The sequence below is a fragment of the Gracilinanus agilis genome, chromosome 5 (assembly GCF_016433145.1).
Source record: "Gracilinanus agilis isolate LMUSP501 chromosome 5, AgileGrace, whole genome shotgun sequence".
Lineage (NCBI taxonomy): Eukaryota > Metazoa > Chordata > Mammalia > Didelphimorphia > Didelphidae > Gracilinanus > Gracilinanus agilis.
Window position 1 is genome coordinate 57,408,913 of NC_058134.1, and position 23,337 is coordinate 57,432,249.

General features: G+C 37.6%; 1 protein-coding gene across 1 annotated transcript in view; it reads right to left on the reverse strand.

The window, feature by feature from the left end:
- CUBN (cubilin) overlaps positions 1-23,337 on the reverse strand; it is a 304,566-nt gene that overhangs the window by 107,106 nt on the left and 174,123 nt on the right. The window contains exons 34-40 of the mRNA XM_044678922.1: positions 22,091-22,201; positions 19,544-19,672; positions 17,585-17,717; positions 10,765-10,970; positions 8,567-8,751; positions 5,209-5,404; positions 1,013-1,210 (exon numbers count right to left, since the gene is read on the reverse strand). Of these exons, the coding sequence (XP_044534857.1) occupies positions 1,013-1,210; positions 5,209-5,404; positions 8,567-8,751; positions 10,765-10,970; positions 17,585-17,717; positions 19,544-19,672; positions 22,091-22,201 (1,158 nt within the window). The remainder of the gene's footprint in view (positions 1-1,012; positions 1,211-5,208; positions 5,405-8,566; positions 8,752-10,764; positions 10,971-17,584; positions 17,718-19,543; positions 19,673-22,090; positions 22,202-23,337) is intronic.

Sequence of the window (23,337 nt, forward strand, 5' to 3'; positions counted from 1 at the left end):
CTGTGAATTTACATAAACCACTTAATCTCTGAGAAACTTAGTTTACTCTTCTGGAAAATGGGCATAATAATAAATCCAAATATCTAGTTCACACAGTTGCTGTTAGAACCAAGTAGCACTGCATTTAAAGTATTTCACAAACTTTAAAGTGCTATTTCATGAACCTGAATTTACTATTTAAATGTCTCAGTTAGATGATTTCAAGATTTCTTCCAGCTTTAATGGTTAAAATTGGGTTTTGCATGTATGTGTGTGTGTTGTGTATGGAGAGAGAGACAGACAGAGATAGAGACAGGAGTAAGAGACAGGAGAGAGAGAGAGAGAGAGAGAGAGAGAGAGAGAGAGAGAGAGAGAGAGAATAGGGTAAGGCATTCCCTTTCTGAAAGTCTCCATTGTAATCTTAAAATTTATGAACTTACTGGCTCATCTTCTAGTTTGTCTCAAGAAGGAAAGAAAGAAAGGATCTATTAATATATTTCATTTTGAGTTAACAGGCTTCATTTTTCTCTTAGTGGCTGCACTACTTTGAAATTGCCTTTCAAATTCTAGGGAAAAACATAACTGATCATTTATGAGAACAGTTTGGAGGATAACAACTCTTTTCTTTAAATTATTGACAATTTTGGATAAGTGAGAAGCCCAGGAATGTGGCTGAACCTGAAACATCATTGGATCTGGAATGTGAAGACATGATCTCTAGCTTAACTACTACATGTATAATCTTAGGCAAGTTATTTAACTTCTCTGAACCTCAGTTTTACCATCTATAAAATGGGAGTAGTATATTTGTGTCTATCTACCTCATAGAGTTGTTATGAAGATTAAATTAAATGTTTATGTAAAATATTATGTAATCACAAAGTGTTGTATAAATGTAAACTGTTTCAACACCATTATTACTGTTAAACAGTAAACAGGCTGTTCATCTTTGACCATTTGGTTTCTGATAGAAAAACAATCAATCAACCAATCATAATATTTCATCAAATGTCAAGTATCTCTATTTTCTTACCATCTCTGATCACAAGTCTATCGTAGGCACATGACTGGTGGGATTCAATGTCCAGGGAAAGAATGTTGAGCTCAACAGTTGAATCTGGGGCATGGATGACCCAACTACAATCAGCCCCACTGTTATAATTTTCAGGCCACCTGGGAGAGAAAAAGAACCCTGGAGTTTCCCCACTTCTTAGGTAACCACCGCAGGCACCTGTGAGGAGAAGAAAAACTAATAATTACCTCCATCAAGAAAGGAAATTGTATTACTTCTGTCTTTGCTTTGAAATAACAGTCTATACTAAACTAAGATAATCAAGTGAGAAATATTTCTTAAAGAATACATTGAAATATTTTTTAAGAAATAAACCAACATGAATGTACTAAGTGTGGCAACCAAGTATTATAAGTTATAAAGCCATCTTATCGCCTTATACTGAGAAAAAAAGAAAAAGAAACCATGTCTAAGGTCCCTGGAATACAATTTTTGGGTTCACACAGAGATTTGGAATGATCAAAGGGTCTGCAGTCTAGAGCAGGGAAGGGCACTTAGCTGCTATCTAGTCTAACCTTCTGAATGTATAGATGAGGAACTGAGGACCAAAAAGGTTTAGTGAATGACCTGGCTCTCACCAGTGGAGAATGACAGGACTCAGTTCTTTTATAGAGACAGAATTTTTTCTGCTGACATGAATCCCTACATGTTCTCCCAATGCACTAGGATGGGAAGAATCATTAGCTAATATCTAGCTCATAGTTTTTCTCTCCACTCCATTCTTGGTGACTTCTGCACTCCCTAATATGACTGTGAAAACATTCCAGCCTCCTACTTCAGTTATCTTTAATCCTACGACCTCCATATTGGCTTTACTTTGGTCACCCAAAGGTAATATCATAACATAGACCTTGCTCCATTCAAAATCATCCTACCTTGAAGCTCTTCACTCTGAATTCCCTTTCCTTAGCCCAGCCTCCCAGTCAATCTATCATAAGATCATGACTAAACCTGAAAGGAACCTTAGTCATCTTCTGGAGTCCAACCCAAGCAAATAAATTGCCTAAGCTCACAAAGGTACTACTCCTTAGAGACCTAATTTGAAACCAAGTGTTCTAGCTCCAGAATCAGTGCTCTTTCCAGTGCACCAAGACACTTCCCCTTCCTGCTACTTTGCTTACTGCTCTATGGAGCAGCTAGGCTCAAATCTAGCCTCAGGTACTTCCTAGCTGTGTGCCCTTAACCTCCTTATGTCTTAGTTTCCTCAACTATAAAATGGGGATAATAAACAGTGCCTATCTCACAGGGTAGTTGACATAACAGGTAAGTACTTAAATGCTTACTTCCTTCCCTTCATGCTGAAAAGGACTCTGGAATCTGACCTTACCCTTCCAATTAAATCGCTTTCTCAAAGATAGTAAATGATTCTTTTTTTCTTTTTGAACCCTTACCAACTGACTTAGAATTGATACTAAGTATTGTTCCAAGGCAGAAGAGCAATAGGGGCTAGGTAACTGGGATTAAGTGATTTGCTAGTTAAAGTTAAGAACAAATTTGAATCCAGGACCTCTCGTCCCTAGGCTGGGCTTTCTATCCACTGAGTCACCTAGATGCCCCCGTCAAGGATTCTTAATTGTTAAAGATCTGATGAACTTTTCTCAATTTTCGTTATATTTGACGTTTCTATAAAACTGGCCTAAATTCTCTTGGATTCAGTTTGTTCATCTGTAAAACAGAAGAAAGGTGTACTTGGTGCTCTTTTAGATTTCAGTTCTAAAAATCTATGGTGCTACTATTAATCTCTCTGATTTTTTTAACATGTAAAATGAATAATTATGGAGAAGGTATATGCTTGATATAATGAAATCTTTTCATCATTTAAAGAAAAATAAAGAACATCTCATCTAGAAATACTAAAATAAGAGTCCTCTATACACATGAATGTTACCTCTGTGGGTCAACCTTATTGATGTAAATATGTAGAAAGGGTAAGGTGAGAAAATAATCATTTCTAAATGTATGTGTCTAGTTTTATATTATATCCAAAGGTTTCACTCCCCTCAATTAAAGGTTATATTCAAAACCAAATATTTAAGGAGAATTTTGAAGTATTTCTGAAGAAATATCTCACAAAATCATGCTTTATTCTACTAGAAGAATATAAAGAATTGGGCAACAAATACCCCATTCCTTCTATTTGCAGTTGGCTAGGCTCCTCAGAAGAAGGCACAAAGGCTCATATAGCCCAGCTAGCTGAATAAACTTTCTCTGAGGATTTGAGGTTTCAGTGTTTTTTTGTTGTTGTTTTTTTACTTTAAAAAATGTGGGCTAATTTTATCCTGAAACACGAAGGCTTAAAACCAGCCAGTGAGGATGGGTTTATGTCTGAACAAATTTAGATTATAATGTGGATCAAAAGAATATGTCTTTTTTGGGGATCCTCAAGAGTTGTGGTATTTAAAATGCAGATTTTCAGAAATTTCCAAAAAAATTACTCTGTATATAGAAGATTTTATAAATCCCAAGTCCTCAATTCACTTTGAAAAACCTAGAAACTGCCTAATGTACTCAGGTATGTGCTCAGGCATGATTATTTGTAGAATCTAGAGCCAGAAGATATCTCTGCGATAATCTTGTGTGAGCCCTTCATGTTAGAGATAAGTAAGCTGAAGCCCTGGCAGAGAACCTCTACTCTTGAGGACGCTTGGTCTGACTGGACAGTACCTTCCCAAACCTTCATTTAAAAGATGCATGTGCCGGCCATTATGCTCTCTTCAAACCTAGATGAGTCCCTTATGACTCTACCTTTCCTTTCCCTCTTCAGCTTCCTTTTATGTATTGCTTTCTTCCATTAGACCAGGGGTTCCCAAACTTTTTTGGCCTACCATCCCCTTTCCAGAAAAAATATTACTTAGCCCCCCTGGAAATTAATTTTTTTTTAATTTTAATAGCAATTAATAGGAAAGATAAATGCACCTGTGGCCATCACTGCTCTCCTGGATTGCTGCAGCACCCACCAGGGGGCGGTGGTGCCCACTTTGGGAATCACTGCATTACATTGTAAACTCCACAAGGAGAGGGAACAGTCTTTCTTTTTTAACTAGGTGGTCCTGAAATAGAAAGCTTGACCTAGAGTCAAGAAGACTTGAAATCACATTTGGTCAACTTTAACTAGCTGTGTGATCCTAGGTATAAGGAAGCTAAGGTGGACAGCAACCAGATGATTTGTCCAGGGTCACATAGGCAGAATTTGAATTCAGGTCTTCCTGAGCTTTCTAGCTGCTCCCTTTTCTCTCTGTCTGTGACTCTATCTCTCCCTCCCCACCTCTGTCTGTCTGTCTGTCTGTCTGTCTCTGTTTTCCCAGAACCATGCATATAAATAACAAAAGCAGCTCCCTTGATTCTAAAGCCAGGGCTCCTTCCACACTCTTCCATACTCCTTCCTTACCTGTTGAGCCAGCAGTAGTCATTCCTCAGTTAACCATCTCTGCAGACAGGCTAAACCAGGCTGAGGGTATTATATTCATCATCAGGGAAATGATGGATGCCACTGACGTTTGCCCCCTGGCTCATAGCACCCAGGAACATTCCGTGTCTTCCAACTACCTTCCCTGTCATTCAAGGTGGCATCCATCATTTCCTAGGTTATGAATATAACAAGGGTAACCAACAGACCTCAGAACCATTGAAGAGTTAGTCAGGTATCTAACTCAGACATGTGAAGACTTTCCACCAGTGGAAAGGCTGGATAAGAACAGTTTGTTTCAGTAGCCATGAAGGCAGTGGCAGTGGGTGGTGTGGAATACTCAGAGACTGGTCAAACAATGAAGAAGCCAACGTCATCTATTGTATTCTAAGCCACCAGGCATCTTGGATTTCGCCTTGCCACTGGACTTTGATGACTGTAGAAGAGAGAGTGAGGCTGAGGACTTTGTGTGACTCTATCTCATTTGAATCCAATTTATGAGTGAGTCAAGACATCACCAGTAATATCATTTTGGTCCTCTTAGAGTACAAAGGCAACAACCAACCAACCAACATTACCTGTACAATGAACCCAAGAATATTTGGGCACAGAAATAATATTTTTAGGTAAAGCTTCATAGGTACACTTGGCTTGCAGTTTTGAATATCTGATAAATTCTTTAAAATGCTGATTAATGCATATATCTATCTTTAAACAATAAATTCAACTGTGCTTCTCTTTAGATACAAACCTGTAGCAATGGTAGGTGTGACAAGTCTCATATGAGATTCTACTGCATACCACTCCAAAAGAAATCCCTTTCCTGAGATGGAAGAGTCTGAGAAGAACCGAAATGTAATAGAATTTCGATAGGAGGTGAAGGAAGTTGTTTCTGTCCCACAGTAAATTCCAATAAGTCGGGAGTGAATGTTGGGACCATCATAGATCTAGGAAGATCAAATAAAAAGTATGACAAAAAAAGCATTGACTTTAGACAAATTTTGTCTTTTCATAAAGGAAGAGTAAATGGGGAGTTGTTTAGAAATTTCACACTGTGAAAGTCAAAATAAAAACAGCAAATCTTTAAAAAATTTCAGTTAGTTGATTTAAATATAAATAACACATATAGCTAAGTAGCATGGAATGTTCCTATAAGACCTGGCAAAAAATTTTAAACTAGATGTTTACTGGAGAAAAGACATCAATAATTTCAAAAGCTCAATCAAATTAGGAAATCTCTTCCATTTCAAATAATAGCTGAAATAGGGAAGGACTACAATCAAAGTGGTTTTCATGCATAGAATGCCTCTTCCCTCCCCCAATTCCCTCTCTGTACCACTTTGGTAAGAGGAAAGAAGAGAGAGTAGAGATTCTCAATGTAGTAGTCTGTGGATAAATTTCAAGGCATCTGTGGGCTTGGATGGGAAAAAATACATTTTTTTTTATTACCTCTAATTGAAGCTCAGCATTTTTTTCAATCATGAATTTTAAAAAAGAAACCATTATTCTTAGCAACGCTTCATAAGTTTCACTAGAAAACAAAAAGTTCCATCAAACATAAACATGCAGAAAGGAAAAAAGAAGGAGGAGAGGGAGAAGGAGAAGGAGGAGAAGAAGGAGGAGGAAGAGAAGGAGGAGGAGGAGAAGGTGAAGAAGGAGGAGGAGAAGAAAGAAGAGAGAGAGATTAAAAACTTGACATGAATAAAAAAATCATACTAAAAAATGGCTTGACATGGAAAAAAGGAGAAAAGGAAGAGAGTGCAAGAAGGTGCTTCAGTGTGATTTACATGTTTTCAAAAGTTTGAAATAGCATTAAAGTCTCCAAAAAAATAAATTAGAGATTTACCTAACAATGTGTAAAGGAAAAACTAAATAGATCAAAAGTGCCCATTATACAGACTACTAGATGAAACTGAATTAATTCATTAGTTCATTTCTTGGGGACAGAAACTGCAAATACAAATTAGATAGGTTCAAAACAGGAGACAGAGAGTTGGCAAAATTGAGTTTGAGAAATTGTGCAATGTTTTCAATGGAATTAAAGCTGTTTCCCAGCACAAAAATCTTCTTTTAAACTCAAATGCTTTCCCAATCATGTTGAACATCTAGGAACACCATCACTGTTGAAGAATCGAAGTTATTAGCCAAGAGGTAAAGAAAAGACTCATAGTCATCTTGATTTAAGCTGCAATAGATTTTTAATAATGGGCTATGTACAAGCAGAAGTATGTGGTATATCTTCAAAAGGGAAAAATAATTAGAAAAAGAGGTGTATTGTTTATGTAGGACTGTCCTGAAAACCATGAGATGTAAAAAAAAAAAAAAAAAAAAAAAAGATTTAGCTTGTCATGGGTTCACTGCACGTACACTGAATTTCCAGGTTAACTCAGAGTAAGACAGAGAGACAAAGACATCCAGAGATAGAGAGATCAGTCTAGAAAAAGTTGCTATATTTGGGATGGGGTAGTTCTCAGGAGCTAATTGAATATAGAGTGTATGTTTGTATATTATGTTTTAATGCTTCTCTTTTTATTACAATTTATCTATTACAATTAAATTTTATTAGGAAAATGAAAATAGAATGGGACTGCCTCACTGGCAACTGTGAAAGGAATATGAACAGAGTGATTTGATTGGTGAAGGCACAAAAGTCTCTTAACCAATGACCCTGCCTAGACTAACTTAGGTGATGGAGCCAGGGAAGAATGAAATCAGCAGCTCTGAAGACCCCGATTCAATCTAAGAGGCTGTTTAATGTCCACAATAACCAATCTGCTTTTTTGTTGCTTGGTCTGGATCTATACCTGGCATAGGTATGATGTTTATTAGTCATGTTCAACCCTTCATAAGTCCTGCCACAGTACAGGGATAGGGAACGTCTAATAAAGAAATCCTCTATGTCAATGCAGGTTGGCATCTACTCTGCACTTTATCATCTAAGACAATTACCTGGGAGCACTTAGAAATTAAATTAATTGCCCCAGTTCACGTAGTCAGCATGTTTACAGTCAGCTACAGAAGCATAAACTATTGATTATTATTAAAAAAAAAACCCTTACCTTCTGTCTTAGAATGGACACTAAGTATTGGTTCTAAGGCAGAAGGGCAGTAAGGGCTAGCAATGGCAGTTAAGCAACTTGCCTGGGGTCAAGAGTCTTGCCACAAGTCTCGGTCCAGATTTAAACCACGGTCCTTCTGACTTCAGGTCTGGCTTTCTTATCCACTGAGCCACCTACGTAAGCTTATTATTTTTATTAATTAATGTGTGTGTTACATTAAATTTCCCAAGCATCTCCTTTCCTCTCTGAATTTATGAATGAAAGTATTGATGATTTTTCAATAGTTCATCAGGATAAAACTTAGATAAAGCAACATGAATGAGTAATAATGAAGCCATCAGATACAACTATGAATGAATAAAAACCAATATACGTTATGTAATTTAGAATAGATATTTAACAGCTTTTGCTTGACATTCTTTCCAAACTATTTGCATTGAGGACAATTTCCCCAGACCCTTTTTCCTGGGACAAAGCATGAGGGGGCAAAGCCAAGCTGTATAAAGTTTTGTAGGTAGGAGAACTGCTTTTCACTCCTGGCTGGCCCTTTACTCCATTTCCACATGTGTTTGTATATAGGGTCACAGTTATATTCAGTAGTGATGCCACTGGGTGTCTTGTTAGTATCCAAGTACAATCCATGCAGCACCAAAATAATTTCTCCCCATTACCGTAGGATGTTTATTATAGCCTCCTCAGTGCCTTTTCTTCCCTTGCCAGCCCTCCCTTACTCTTCAGGAACTTCTCTGTTTGTTGAAGCTCCTAAGTGTGACCAAACAAAATGAGAATCCAGGAGGAAGCTGTTAAGGAAAGGTGTTTCTTTCCTTTCCACTCTCAGATGGGACCATTTGCTAATTTTTTTCCAGATTGACTTTTAGTGGTGCCCTCTTGTTCTTATTCCCAGTGTGCCCAGCCTTTGCCATTATTTTTGAGTAGATAGTACTGGATTCTTGGAACATTCTTGCCTTGTGAAGACACAAAGCCTTGGTTTCTTTGGCTATAGCTATTTCGTCACCAAATTCCAGACAGTGGGTGCTGTGGGATACTCACCATTAACTTGTCAAAATAGCAGCCAGTTGACTTTTCTAGGTCCATCTCCAGAATTGTGCCGTGGATAATTTGAGAATCATTCACATTCACTGTCCAGCGATAATCAGAGCGATGAGGGTAATTTCTGGGCCATAATGGAGAAGCAATTTTCCCGTGAGATCCTACAATATTATCATTGCCAAATGCTGGGGAGAAAGAGAGGGTGGTAAATCAGTCTTCCTTAGAACGGGTCTCTAATAAAATCAAGGAAACAAAAGGCAAAGGATGCTGAAAGGGATGAACTTCTAATTGACTGTGGTTTCTTTATTGGATGCTAAAAAAGATTGCCTTCCTGGGCTGGCTATTAAATCCTAGGAAAAAGGGTACTGCTGTGAACGGCGCTGCCTTCTCTAAAAGCTACCCTTGAGGACTCTTTGTCAAGAGACTGGCTGTGTGTGTGTGCAGTTAGTCTCCTGCCCTTAGAAGAGCAAAACAAGCATGGCCATACTTCCTGCTTGAACCTAAAGAGCAAAGGACTTAGATCCTAAAGTTATATCTATTAGCAAGCAGTTGTTAAGCTTTGATTATATATTCAGTTCTAAAGAGCTACAGTTTCACACCTGTTGAACTAGGAGACATGAAAACATCTACTATTAAAAATAATAATAATATTTCTAATTCATTGTGGATGCTCAAGTAGTTTGCCAACAGGAAAGTGCCCAAACTCCCAGTCTTATAACCATGTTTTCCTTGTTTATTTATTTCCTAGCATCTTCCAAATTGAGACTTTTTAGGATCACATATTTAGAGCTGGGCTATGTAATTTTATCCAAATCCTCCATTTGATACAAAAGAAAACTAAGGTGAATAATAAGAGAAACAATAATAATAATAATAGTAGTAGTAGTAGTAGTAGTAGTAGTAGTAGTAGTAGTAGTAGTAGCAGTAGTAATAATAACATTCATATAACATTTTAAGGTTTGCAAAGTGCTTTACAAATATTTTCTCATTTTATACTCAGAACTATCCTGAGAAACATATGCTACTATTATCTCTATTTTATAGTTGAGGAAACTGAGAAAGACAGAGAGAAAGTGATTGACCCAGAGTCTAACAGCTAGTAAATCTGAGGCTGGATTTGAACTCTGGACTTCCTGATTTCAGGTCTGGTACACTAGCCACTATGCTACTGAGTGGTCTAGACTTCTTCAAGTCCATGCAAGCACAGTTGGACTTCAAACCCAGGTTTTCTGATTCCAACATCAGTGTTATTTCTACTCTACCATGAAACAAAAGTAATAAAAATTAGAAATCTAAATTTGTATGTGGCTTCCTTTCTTTAGGTGAAGCCCTATAGTGCTGGGGATGTGACATCAAAAGGATCTAAGACTATCTCTTAGCATCTGTGTGACTTTAGGTAGACTCTTACCTTCTCTGGCCCTCATGTCCTCTCCCATAAAATGAAGGGGTGAGTCCAGATCATTTTGAAGTCCCCTCCCAGCTCTAAATATGTGATACTAAAAAAAGTCTCAATTTGAAAGATTCTAGAAAATAACTGAACAAGGTCATAAGACTGGAAGCTTGGGCATTTTTTGTTGGCAAACTACTTGAGCATCCACAATGAATTAAAAGGTTGTAGTAGTAGTAGTAGTAGTAGTAGTAGTAGTAGTAGTAGTAGTAGTAGTAGTAGTAGTAGTAGTAGTAGTAGTAGTAGTAGTAGTAGTAGTAGTAGTAGTAGTAGTAGTAGTAGTAGTAGTAGTAGTAGTAGTAGTAGTAGTAGTAGATGACATATTCATGTCTCCTAGTTCAAAAGGTATAAAACTGTAGCTCTCTAGAATGGAATAAATAGAATTGTTTTTATAAATACATACAAATCAATATTACATCCTAGTGTATTGCCCTTTGTTCCACATATTGTCCTGAAACAAAATTTACATACTCTTAAAAATGAAGTCGAATAAGAATATAAAAAAAATATCAGGAAATAGAATGATAGCCCTGGAACTTTATTATCCTTGAAATCTAATTTGCTTCCTTAAGTAGGTCTGGTGGGAAAAAAAATCAGAGTACAGAAGAAAGAGGATTATGATTTAAAGGAACAATGATTTCTGCTTGAGCAGATTACTGAAGATGTTTCATCCTAAGGATGCAAGTTAATAATAATAGGTTCAGCTTTGAGAAAAGTAAGTTAAAAGTCATCAACATACAAATTCACTTACTGTGGACAAATGTGGCCTGAAAGCCTATGTCACTGCCTGAACCATCCGAGACAAATTTGATCCACAATTTATGTCCAATAATTGATGTGTAATTGAAGGATAAAGAGCGTCCACAATACCGCCCAACCAGGTGCCCTGTGTCATTTCCTTCACGGATCTCCAGGTAATCTTTGGTACAGTCCTCAGTTTCTTCTAATTGGAAAGTTCTGGTTTGAAAGAAAGAATAATCAGATTAGACCTACAAAGCAAACATAAGGAATGCCTATTTTCCCATTTCCTATATTTTTCCTATATCCTATATTTCCTATTTATGTTCCTATATTCCTATATCCTATATTTCCTATTTCCTGTGTTGGGAATATATTTATATATTTAGTCCTATTTGGGGCAATTAGTATAAGCTTCTCAAAAAGGCATCTTGTTATTGAAACAAACTCATGAGGCGTAATTGGAATTTTGCAGTAGAATAAATGAGGAGAAAGGAAGAACACAAAGAAAAATTTAAAGTTAGGCAGAAAATAGAAGGAAAGCTTCTTGAGGGTGGTATTCTTTATTCTCTAATTTTGTGTAATTTTTGTTTTATACTCCAAGGATGATGAATTTGAGCTAAAATATCTTGGGAAATGGACTAGCACTAAGGTCCTGTTTCTTCCTTCTGTGGAAGTGAAAGGTCTGGAACCCAAAGGACAAGAGATTGTTTAGGTTTGTTCTGTCTACAACTGGTTCCAGAGGGAGTTAAAGGGTACGTTTTATGGGCTATTTGGCTATATTAGAAGCAGAGAATGGTTTCAGCTGTCTTCAGAGCCTCATACTTCTAAAAGAAGCCAACAGGGACATGTCCACGGAGGCACTAGCAAATCACAAATTTGTCATTCCGCTTTTCCTTTCTCTTCTCAAATTGGTTACTGGCTTTAGTCTCTCATAATAGACATGACTGTCCGCCTTTTAGCAAGTGGCTCTTGTTCACCTGCCTACGTCCCAGTGGCTGGGGTCTAGATGGTCCTCTGACTTCGTTATTAAGCCATCTGTACCCAGATCACCAACTGTGAAATTGACCCAAGATCTTTTCCTGTGTTTCTCTGAAAGTGAAACCAAGATGATTTAATCTGCCCAGGAGGAAGATTAATTTAAATGGACCAAGCAAACTACCTTCAGAAAACTCCCGTGTGGAACGGACAAAGATGGAACCAGAGCCCCTCTAATGGATATGACAGGTGTTTGCTGGCCTTCTTAAGTACCAGAATGGGAAAAAGATGTGCCTACGGACTGAACTGGTATCCCATGGGAAATGGTGGGTGGAAAAATGTCATTAGACTCTAAATTGGACCTTTTCTTTTAAAAAAAAAATTTGAGTTCACTTTAGAGGAAATAAAAAAGAACTCCATTTCAGGACATAAGTGTGTGTAATTGTGTGTGTCTATATGCATGTATAGTGTATATATATACACATATATCCCATATATCATATATCATAATGTAATCAAAAATAGAAAACATAATTAATTATATGTATATGTGTATTATATACATACATTATATATAATCTATATGAATTATACAGATATCCTTTTTCTATATATATAGAGTGTGTGTATATACATATACATACGTCCTATAATCAAGGTTTTTTTTCTCTAACTCAAACTTTTTTTTTTAAAGTCTGATTAGAGTTTAATGGGTATTTTCCCACCCTCTATTTCCCATGGGAAAGCAGTTCAGCCATTATTAGGCTTACCTTTTTTTCTCTGCTGGTACTTAAGAAGGCCAGCAAACACCTGTCATATTCATTAGAGTGGCTCTGGTTCTGTTTTTAAGCAAATCTCACTCATTCCCTACATGCTTTGCTATGGGCACTTGCCAAAATGCTATACAGAATAAAAATAGTATGATCCTTGCTGTTTCTCATTATACCATTTATTCTTGAACTGAAACCAATCCTATTTGCTTTCCCAAAGCATATTACAAATGTAAAAATAGTACATCTAGGACATTTCTTAGGTATTTAGCGTACAAAATTCATTTTTATTCTTGTAGAGTTTTGTTTCTTCTCATTTCTTGCTGATTCTTCCATGGCTTTCTTCTCTATTTTTTTACCCCACCCTAACTATAACACTTACATCCCAATGTGTTTTTTTTTAAATAATAATCTGATTCATATGTTTCTAGTTCACACAACCCATAATGAACTAGATCCAACTTCCCATCTGGATATACTTCAGTATGATTCAGGGTTAACCCTCAGGCCCTTCAATAAAGACATTCTTCAATAATTAGCATCTATAATATTGTGCTTTTTGCAAAATAAATTTTGTTCAATCAAACTCTTAATCCATTAGTCCAATACAAATGTTGATTCAGTTCTCAAAAACAATGTTTGGGGTTCTTTTTTCCTGTATAATACCTTCTGCTCAATGTTTACTAAAGAATAAAATGCAAGAAGATTTCTTTTTTTTCCTTTTTATTTTTAGGACAAAGTTTAAAAATAAGAACAGCGTCCCTCAACTTAGTTTCCTTCTGTTTGAGTGGAAATTCTCATCTTTAATTGAAATATACAAGCTTAAATGGATTCAAAAAGTTTTGGAGATTAGTACTGAGTATTAACTTTGACATTTTCTTAATTTTAAGGGCAAATGACTCAGAAAAATAAGGATTAAATATCTCAGAAAGTACAGTGCCTTTTGAAATTAGAAAAGGAGTGAATAAAAGCATGATTTCAAGCAAATATCTGAGTTTTTTCTTAAAATATACCATTCACTGGGGTAGTTAAGTAGCTCACTGGATAAAGAGCTAGGAGAACCTGGGTTCAATATTGGCTTTAGACCCTTCCTAACTGTGTGACCCTGAGCAGGTCACTTAACCCCAACTGCCTAGCTCATACCAGTCTTCTGCCTTAGAACAGGTACTTAGTATCATTTCTAAGACAGAAGATAGGGGTTTAAAATACTCCATTCACTCAGGCTTTTTGGGGGGCAACAACTAAATGATTGCTGATCCTCAGTGCATTTCAAGCAGCAATAATGTCTTTATTTGATTAACTTTAGTATTCCATCAAGAACAACTCTCTGCCATGTGAATAATGAATCATCATCATCTGATCCATTTTTTTTCCTTTTGAGAAGCAAAGGTGACTTTTTGAAGCAGATTGAACCATAGAAACCCTGAGAACTCACTCCAACCCTGAACATCACCCAGTGGAAAATTCTCTATCCTGCTAATCTTGCCTACTCTTTGTCTGGAACCATTCAGGTCTTGGCTTCTAGGTTGAAGTCTTGACTTTCCAGGATTTTCTCTATTATGCCCTCTGGATCAGTTACCTTCATCTCTCTCCTACCCCTTTCCCCTTATTCAGCATCCTCTTTATGTGTTGTCTTGGCCTATTACCATTTAAGTTCTCAGAAGGTAGGGATTGTCTTCTTTTTTTTCTGCTTTTTATTTGCATTCCTTTTTAGTACCTATGTGGTCCTGGGCAAAACTTTTAACCTGTTTGCTTAGGTTTCGTCATCTATAAAATGAGCTGGAGAAGGAAATGGCAAACCACTCCAGTATCTTTGCCCAGAAAACCCAAAAAAGGGTCATGAGGATTCAGATATGACTGAAACTATTCATCGATAACAACATTTATATCCCCGCTGTTAAACACATTGCCTGGCACATATGAGCTACTTAATAAATGCCTTAATAAATTTAATTAATAACAATCATTCAATTAATAATTAGTCACTTAATAAATAACAGATTGAAAACAGGTCTGGTTGTGTCCATTTGATATGAGGAATATGACATTTCTAGGAGAAGGAATAATTCTTTTTTTTTAATTATTATTTTTTTAATTTTTTAAACCCTTAACTTCTGTGCATTGGCTCCTTGGTGGAAGAGTGGCAAGGGTGGGCAATGGGGGTCAAGTGACCTGCCCAGGGTCACACAGCTGGGAAGTGTCTGAGGCCAGATTTGAACCTAGGACGTCCTGTCTCTAGGCCTGGCTCTCAATCCACTGAGCTACCCAGCTGCCCAGAAGGAATAATTCTTATGCAGTGACCATGTCAATTTTTCCTATTACAATATTCTTACTTCTAGTTTTTTGCCTCAGTTTTCTCTACTATGGAATGAAAATCACAGTTTTCTAAAACTGAGCCCAAAACGGCTAGGAGAATTATGAGTTATGTGACTATGACACAGTGAATCACTTTTTGAGTATAAAAATATACAAGGAACAAGAGCTATTGCTAAGTATTCCCTGTGTTCATTGTACCAAGTTAGTGTTACTGTTCTGAATATGAGGCTTGTTTCAATTATCGCATGAATTTGTAGAGAGCTTGAGCTAGTCACAGATGAGGATTGAAACTGGTCAGTGAAGCTACCCAGAGAGCCTTTCATGGTAGAAAATAATTCCCCTGGCTGGCAATATTCACCCTATCTGTTCCACCTCCTAAGCCCAATGCTAAGGATCTAAATGACCATGCATCTATTGGATCACAGATTTAGGTCTGAAAGAGATCTCAGAGATTAGGTGCCCTTCATCTGAAGCCCTTCATCTTACTGACGAAGAAGTGAAAGCTCAAAGAGGTTAAGCCCAGATACTTGCCCAAGGTCACACAGGTAGTAAGTACACAGTATAAGGAAGATATTAGAAAATAAGTCATATTTTATTAGTTTGTAGATAAGAAATAGAGAAGCTGCTCGAGGAAGAATTGGAGTTTCAAATAGAGCTGAGAGAGAGTGTTAATTTCAGCTGGTGGCAGTTATAACTATTATTCTATGACAGTTACACTCTCTGGGTGTGGCATTGTAGGAGGGGCTTCTGGCAGTCCAAAGAGCCACATGCGGCTTCTTTGTCTCTCAGGGCTGGAGAAGGTAACATCTTTGCCTCTCTCTATCTCAGTCTGAGGGAAAGACTTGAAGGAGGGGAGTGTTTTCTTTTCCAACTTGGGAAACACTATTCATTTATCTATTACTGTCTATAGATTGGTTAAACTCTGAAAAAGACCAAACAAAACCTGGTCTTCGGTTTGGACTCTGAGTCTGTTAAGGCTCAGAGTCCTAACTTCATTCTTGTGGAGACTCAACAAGCTAGCCTTGGTTATCTTTATAATTTAAAGGCAAAGTTAAGAGTTAGAGTGGTTAGGTTTATTTAGAATAGTATAAATTTGGTTAGTTAGATTAGGGAGGATTAGCGTAGCCTGTGAACCACAGGAGAAAGGGTTCCTTGCGGGACCTGGGAGTTTATTTAGGTGGAGTTAGAATCCCTTAGAATTAGAAATCCTTTTACCCTTATATATATATTTAAATAAAAAGTTTATTTTTCATAAACAAGAGTCTCTTTAGCGTTTCTTGCACCTGGCCCTGAAGGGAAGTTCACCTTTGAGCTTCACTTTACTTATTACTGAAGATACTTTGAAGATTACTGAATATACTGAAGATAACATTTATCAAAAGTATCTAGAAACAATTTTTAACCTTTATTTTCTAGTTCTTTGTCTTTTATTTGGATGCTCACCTATTTTATTTTTACAACAGCATGATCAGGATCAATCCAGGACACAGAGGCAATTCAATGGATTGGGCACCAAGCTTGGACTTAGGTAGACTAGTTAGTTAGTTTAAATCCAGCCTTAGCTACTTACTAGCTGTGGGACTCTGGACAAGTCACTCACTTTACCTCTATTTCTTTCCGTTTCCTCACCTGTAAAAGGATAAAGGTAGCACCTACCTCCCATGGTTGCCATAAGGAATAAGTGAGATAATTGTAAAGTGCCTGACACACAGTAAGTAATATATAAATGTTAGTTGTTATTATTCATCCTGAATCTAGAAGCAGTTACATGGTGCAGTTGTTTAGAACACTAATCTTGGAGTCAAGAAGATCTGAGTTCAAATCTAGCCTGTGACTCTAGATGACTCATTTAACCTCATATTGCCTCAGTTTCCACAATTGCAAAAGGGGGATAAATAATACTATCTACTTCCAAAAGTTATTGTGAAGATCAAATAAGATAATATTTATAAAACAGTAGAGTGCCTTGCACATAACAGGCATTTATTTAATAAATATTCATCTCCTTCCTTTGAATGTGTCCAAAGTTCTGTACTTCCCTGGATTGATATCCCAGACACAACTAATGGAGTCAGACCCAAAGTCAGAGCAATGTCATATAGCTAGGAGGCTGCTGGCAGTGCAATACCATAGAGTCTACCATCTTATCCAGTGATTCCGAAAGTGGGCGCTACCGCCCTCTGGTGGGTGCTGCAGCGATCCAGGGAAACGGTGATGGCCACGGGTGCATTTATCTTTCCTATTAATTGCTATTAAAATTAAAAAAAAATATTTTCCAGGGGGCTAAGTAATATGTTTTCTGGAAAGGGGGTGGTAGGCCAAAAAAGTTTGGGAACCACCAACATATTCTCTTTGCAGCCATGAGTGTGGAGAGGATAGGACCAATTGCAGTAAGATGATTGGTGGAAGAGGACATTTCATGGAGCTCTTCGAAAGCCCCAGGCTTAAAGGAGGAGGCAATTCTAGTGTTCTCTGAACCAGAAGAGTACAGAGGAATCTACAGTGAACTCTGATCTCTAAATTCAATAGCATTTTGCATGGATCTTTGTAATTATTCTGCCTAGAATACTATCTTGATAACAACAGTTATGACTGACAGATAAGAAAGCTAGTTGTAGATTCCCTAAAGTCCCCAACTACATTCTCTTTTCAAATTAATGGACATAAATGCTTTTAACTGTTTTTTTCCAGTAAACAAAGTTTTTCCTGCCTACAGACTTAACTGAACTAAACTAAACAGTGAACAATAAACCCCTGATGTGGATTTACATGAACGACAGCTGCAGTTGGTTTCCAGGGGAACTAGGGATGTTCCAGACACATTCCACATTGGGGGGATAAATATCCGGGTAGCCAGGACTGTTGAAGACGCCTTCTGCCATATGGAAAGTACCGCCACAAGCTGAAATGAGAGCCAGAGAGGGAAAAGGTAAAGACCAGAGGAAAGAACCAACTGTAAAACATAAAGGAGCCTGAAAGAAATCATTAAGAACACCAAAGGAGATGCTTTTTTTTTTTCCTGTGTTACTCCATCAGTCAATCGATAAATATTTATTCATTGCCTACTATGTGCGAGGCACTGTGCCAAACATCTTCACATCTCTGCTCTTCAGGTCTCACAGTAGGAAATCCATGTTATTGATGTTTAAAACAAAGAGCATTTTTTGTCAAGTCAAGCAAGGAATAGGATCTCTGAAAAGTTCTGTCAGCTCAAAAGAATAACGGGCAGAGAGGGAGAAGCCCATACATTTTCTTATCAAGGAAAAGACAATGGGCACAGAGTGTTGGGTTTGGATTCAGACCTGGGCTCAAATGCTGTTTTGGTCACTTCCCAGGTAACTATGAGAAGACTAATGTCTCAGAGCCTTAGTTTCCTCAAATGTAAAATGGAGGGATAATAATAATACTTTTACTATTTTCTTCAAGTGGTCACTATGAGGAAAACACTTAAAACCTTAAATAACCATATCACTGAGTTACTGTTATTTGTTATTCTAAAGTCTCTTTCTCCCTCTTTGCTAAGGTTGTATTCTCTCATTCCCCATCTGTCTGTCTGTCTGCCTCTATTTCCTCCATCTTGGTGTCTCTCTCTCTCAGAAAGGGTGACATAGGCTGACGATTTAACTGGAATAAAGAAGGGTTTCCTGGGGAGAGGGCTTAGAGGTCAAAGAATATGGTTACAGTTTTCAAATACTGAATGATATCAATAAGGATGGATTAAGTGTTCTACTAGATCTATAGAGCAAGGAATGAGAGTTACTGTATAATGAATGGGTTGTACATTTTGTTGGATGTAAGGGGGGAGAACTTCCTAAGAATCAAAGTTGCTCCCAAAATGTATGGAGCTGGCCTGAGACAGAACAAGGAGGGATGGGATATGATAGGACCTCTTCATAGGCTGAAGTAGATATGAGATGACCACTTGTTGGGGATACTGTGAAGATGATTCCCTAGGGTATAGATTGGACTAGATGACCTCCGAGGTCCCTTCTAACTGCAAGTCTGTGATTCTATGATTGGGAAAAAAACTATAATCGTTTGAAATTGATCTAAACACAAGTTAATTTTATCCTTCCTTAACAAATATCATAACATCTAAGAAAAGGAACAAGGAATGAGAATGAATTGGGTGGCTCAATACTGAACAAGTCATTTTTTACTCCCTCCATTTTGATTTTCTCAACCAAAACAAAAAATCCAAACAAACCCAATGATATTTTGAAATATCATTAATGCAATTACAAGGCATAACTAGTGTTTAATGGGAACATGATCAAATAAGATAATTAAACCTGTGAAGATAGAGGGCATTTTATAACAGATTTTCAGTGTAATAACTGAAATTATTCACAGCGTTTTCCTTCAAACTTGCCTGTAGTCAATCCACACATATTATAATAAAGAGACACTGCCGTGACCATTTGACAAATGAAGGCTCTAAACTACTGAAAAGGCAAATTAGACAAATCACTTAGTTCAAGAGAAATAGAACTGAGATGAATATGAATTCTAAGTGTCGTACCCATTGACATCCAATAGCTAATGCAGTTAGGACTCATTCTCTAGGATTAGAATATTTGTAGAAAAAAAAATCATGGAAAAATACTCATTAAGCGTAGAAAATGAAGAATAGCCTCCTCCTTTGTTTCTGAAAAAAACAAAGTTGGAGTCCATTTTCAGTGTACTCAAATTCATGAGCTTGATAAAGTTGTTGTAAACTTGTCTTACCTGATGACGATGCAGTGTAAGTAGCATGAAAGCCCTCAAAATTGACATTGGCATTAGAGATGAACTTTAATGTCAAGGAATTGCTGAAAGATGTGATAGGTAATGGCATATTTCTGCCACAGTATCGGCCTACAGGAAAGCAAGGATACAGCATTATATCACAGAGGGCAGGATATCATCTTTTTAAACCCTTACCTTCCATCTTGGAATCAATGCTGTGTATTGGTTCCAAGGCAGAAGAGCAGTAAGGATTAGCAAAGGGTATTAAGTGGCTTGCCCAGAATCACACATCTAGGAAAGATCTGAGGTCACATTTGAACCCAGAGCCTCCCATCTCAGGGTCTGGCTCTCTATCCCCCGAGTCACCTTGCTGTTCCCCAAGGGCAGTATATTTACCAAATGTCATTATTCCCATAATCCTTCCTCAACCTTTCACTGGGTGAAGTTCTACTGGAGAAGATAGTTTGTAGTCTGGTATAGTTTATCTGGACATTAGGTCAGGTTTGGAAATACAAAATAGTTTGGTATAGTTTATCTGGACATTAGGACAGGTTTGGAAATAATTAATAGCGTGTGGAAGCAACTTGCTAAAGGCAAGTTAGCAAACAAGTGTCCTGACATCGAAGATTCCCAAAAGTGAATTAGTGATCATAAATCCTGCTGAGTAAGGAGGGCCAAAATGGAATCAGAAACATCTAGAGGGAAGGTGGAGGGTTTGAGAAGACAGAGGCAAAGCACTAAACCTGTGAAGTTGCATAGAAATACAAGCAACATAATAATACTTACTGCCTTTAAAGTCAGATTCTAGAACCCGTGTAATTTGACTCACTTGTTTGAGATCCAATTGGTGGGCTAGAGATCCAATGAATGGGATCATATTTGGGGAGGCATGGGTAGTAAGAACCTTAAAAGACTGAATCAGAATTCAAAGAGATTTAAGAAGGGGAAGCTAGGTGGCACCGTGGATAGAGCACCAGTCCTGGTATTGGGAGGACTTAGATTCAAATATGGTGTCAGACACTTTCTGGCCAAGTCACTTAACTCTGCCTATTTCTTGTCCTTCACTCTTCAGAGTTTTTACTAAGGCAGAATAATAGCTGTTTTTTTGAGAGACTTAAGTAAATTCAAAACTGGAATTCAATAAAATAAATGAATTAAAAGAAGTTTGTAAAAATGGTAAAAAAAAAATAAAATTAGGACCCAAAATAAATAACAGAGTGACCATGAGTCTGGGATGAAACAGTAAACATATGTGTAGGCATGCCGGTGATCTGCCTAAATATTTTGTGCTAGTCAAACACTTAAGAGAGGCTAGTAATGAGTTATTAATGATAATTTTGTTGTTACCTAGTTTCAATCATGTCCAACCATCCATGACCTCATTGGGGGTTTTCATGGCAAAGATACTGGAGTGGATTGCCATTTACTTCTCCAACTTACTTTACAGATGATGAAATTGAGGCAAACAGGGCTAAGTGACTTTCCCAGGGTCACAAAATAGTAAGTGTCTGAGGCTAGATTTGAACTCAGGAGGAGAAGTCTTCCTGACTCCAGTCCCAGAAATATCTCTCCTGCACTCCCTACCTGATATTTATATAAAAATTAAAGGTTTGCAAAACATTTTTAAAATATTTCATTTAATGCTAATGAGAACTTTGTTAGGTACATATTATTATTATCCTCATTTTGCAACTGAAGGAACTGAGGATGAGGGAAAAGTTAAATGTTGTGCCCAGGGCCACAAAGTCAGGAAATGTGTGAGGCTGGATTTGAATGCAGATCTTCCCAATTCTAAGACCAGTACTCTCTCCATTCAGCCACCTAAACGCCCCCTTTGTGTTATTGTTGCTGTATACCATAAAAGAAGTGTAAAAAACACAGGGTTGAATAAAATTTTTTTAAAATGACTAAGCTCTAGGAAAAGGTCATAGGAACCAGGAAAGAAAGCCTTTTTAAGAATAAGGGAGTCTCTAATGCAGAGAGTGGCAGATGATTGTTTCCATGTCCTTTTGAGAATAAAGCCAGAAGAAATACATTTAAATATCAGTGTAACAGCTAGAGGAGAGATTCCTGACAAGAAAGTTCTCAAAATTGAAAAGCCATTTTTCCAGGTGAGGAAGATGCTTAGTGTCTTCCATTTTTGAAGGTTTTTTAAAACTGCAACACAATGAATATATGCAAAAACAGCTAAATAATCCGTGTTTCTGGAATAGTTTCCATGTCTTTAATTATCCTGTCTTAAGTGCTATCTATCCATCTACTGTAGCTACCCTAATTATTTTAACTGTCCTGACTTGTTATCTTCATGAGCCTCAGAGAAATCTTCTCCAGTAAATTTTTGCCCTGATCTTTCAAACAGGAAATTATATCTACTTTTGAGCAATTCTGATTTTTTAATACACGTTTTGCATGTCTCACTTGGTTTGATGTTCTTGATAGCTATGGCAAAGGGTTCTGGCAATAGAATTGCCATAAATCGCTCTTACCTTGAAAACAAATGGATGAACAACTTTCCAAAAAATGGCCTTAAGGCAAAGGATGCATTACCTTGGAGAGGGGCATCATAGTCACTTCCATCCAAAATTTCTAGAAAGTCCTTTGAACAGTTGGTGCTGGATTCAAGTTCAAAGTGAGTGAAAGAAAGAGTGATGTGATTAACTGTAATAGAGAAGAGGATAAAGTTAAAAGTCTCATTATACCTACTGGGAACAAGAAGCCTCTAAGTACTCTGTAGACAATAGTGATCCAGTGACCTGGTTTAATGATAAAAGGAGGCAAGTAGGGAGAAGTAAGGAGCAGAAGGTTTCTCTTTGGGGCTGGTGGGGGTTGAGGGACTCTTCAGAACACAGGAAGGACCTATCTCCTCATTAAGTTAAGCTTCTACAAAGGCACATCCACGTAGGGTTGAGAAAAGGAAGAGATGGACAGAAGGTCCAGCAGCAGAGAATTTAGGTTCTCCTGGAAAGGAGAGGGCAAGGGACTATTAGTGCATTTGTATGCCCATTGGCAGATTGCACAGGATTGGTGGTTGGGGGGGCACTTTACTCTTCAGTACTCCTTCAATAGCTTTGTGCCCTATTACAATGTTTGGGTGTCTGTTTTATGGTCTAAGGACTGTGCCAATGAGCTTCTCCTTGGAAGGATACCCTTTGCAGCTTCCACAGTGTCTAGAGTGAAGTAAAAGGGATGGTCGGTCCATCAGTAAAAAGAGAGACAGAAAGGGATTCATTGTCAGGGAAGAGAGCCTCAAGGAGGATCATGGGATCCTGAATTTCAGCTATATGGTGATTAGACTCAGACTTATCTTTCCTTTCCCATGAGTAATGCCTTTTTTCCAAAAGGTATTTTAGTTAAGAATAGAAGTTCTTTCCTTATATTCTGATTCTGTGTGTGTGAAAGAAAACATAATGCCTTTCCTGTACTGGCACACACTAAACCATAGTTTTACTTTACTTATAAAGGGAAGAACCAACGCCTGAAGGTTCAGAGCTTAATAAAGGAAGCTTTGAATCCCTCCCAGGACTCCATGTGCCTGGGTACATTTTTCTTTTGTTGTTCCTTCAGGGGCCCTAATCTTCAGAGTGAGATCTCTTCCATCCACTTCCTTTCCTGGCTGTGCCCACAGCTGGGGTTAGAGAGGTCCTTCATCTAAATGGTTTGTAGCTCATTTTAAAATAAATAACAGGCTGAAAAGACCGATGCTGGAGGCTGGGGTCTCTCCTCTGAGTGTCTGACTCTGGCAAGGGACTCTGAAGCTCCACCTTCCTGAGTACAGATTGGCTGAAGATTACATC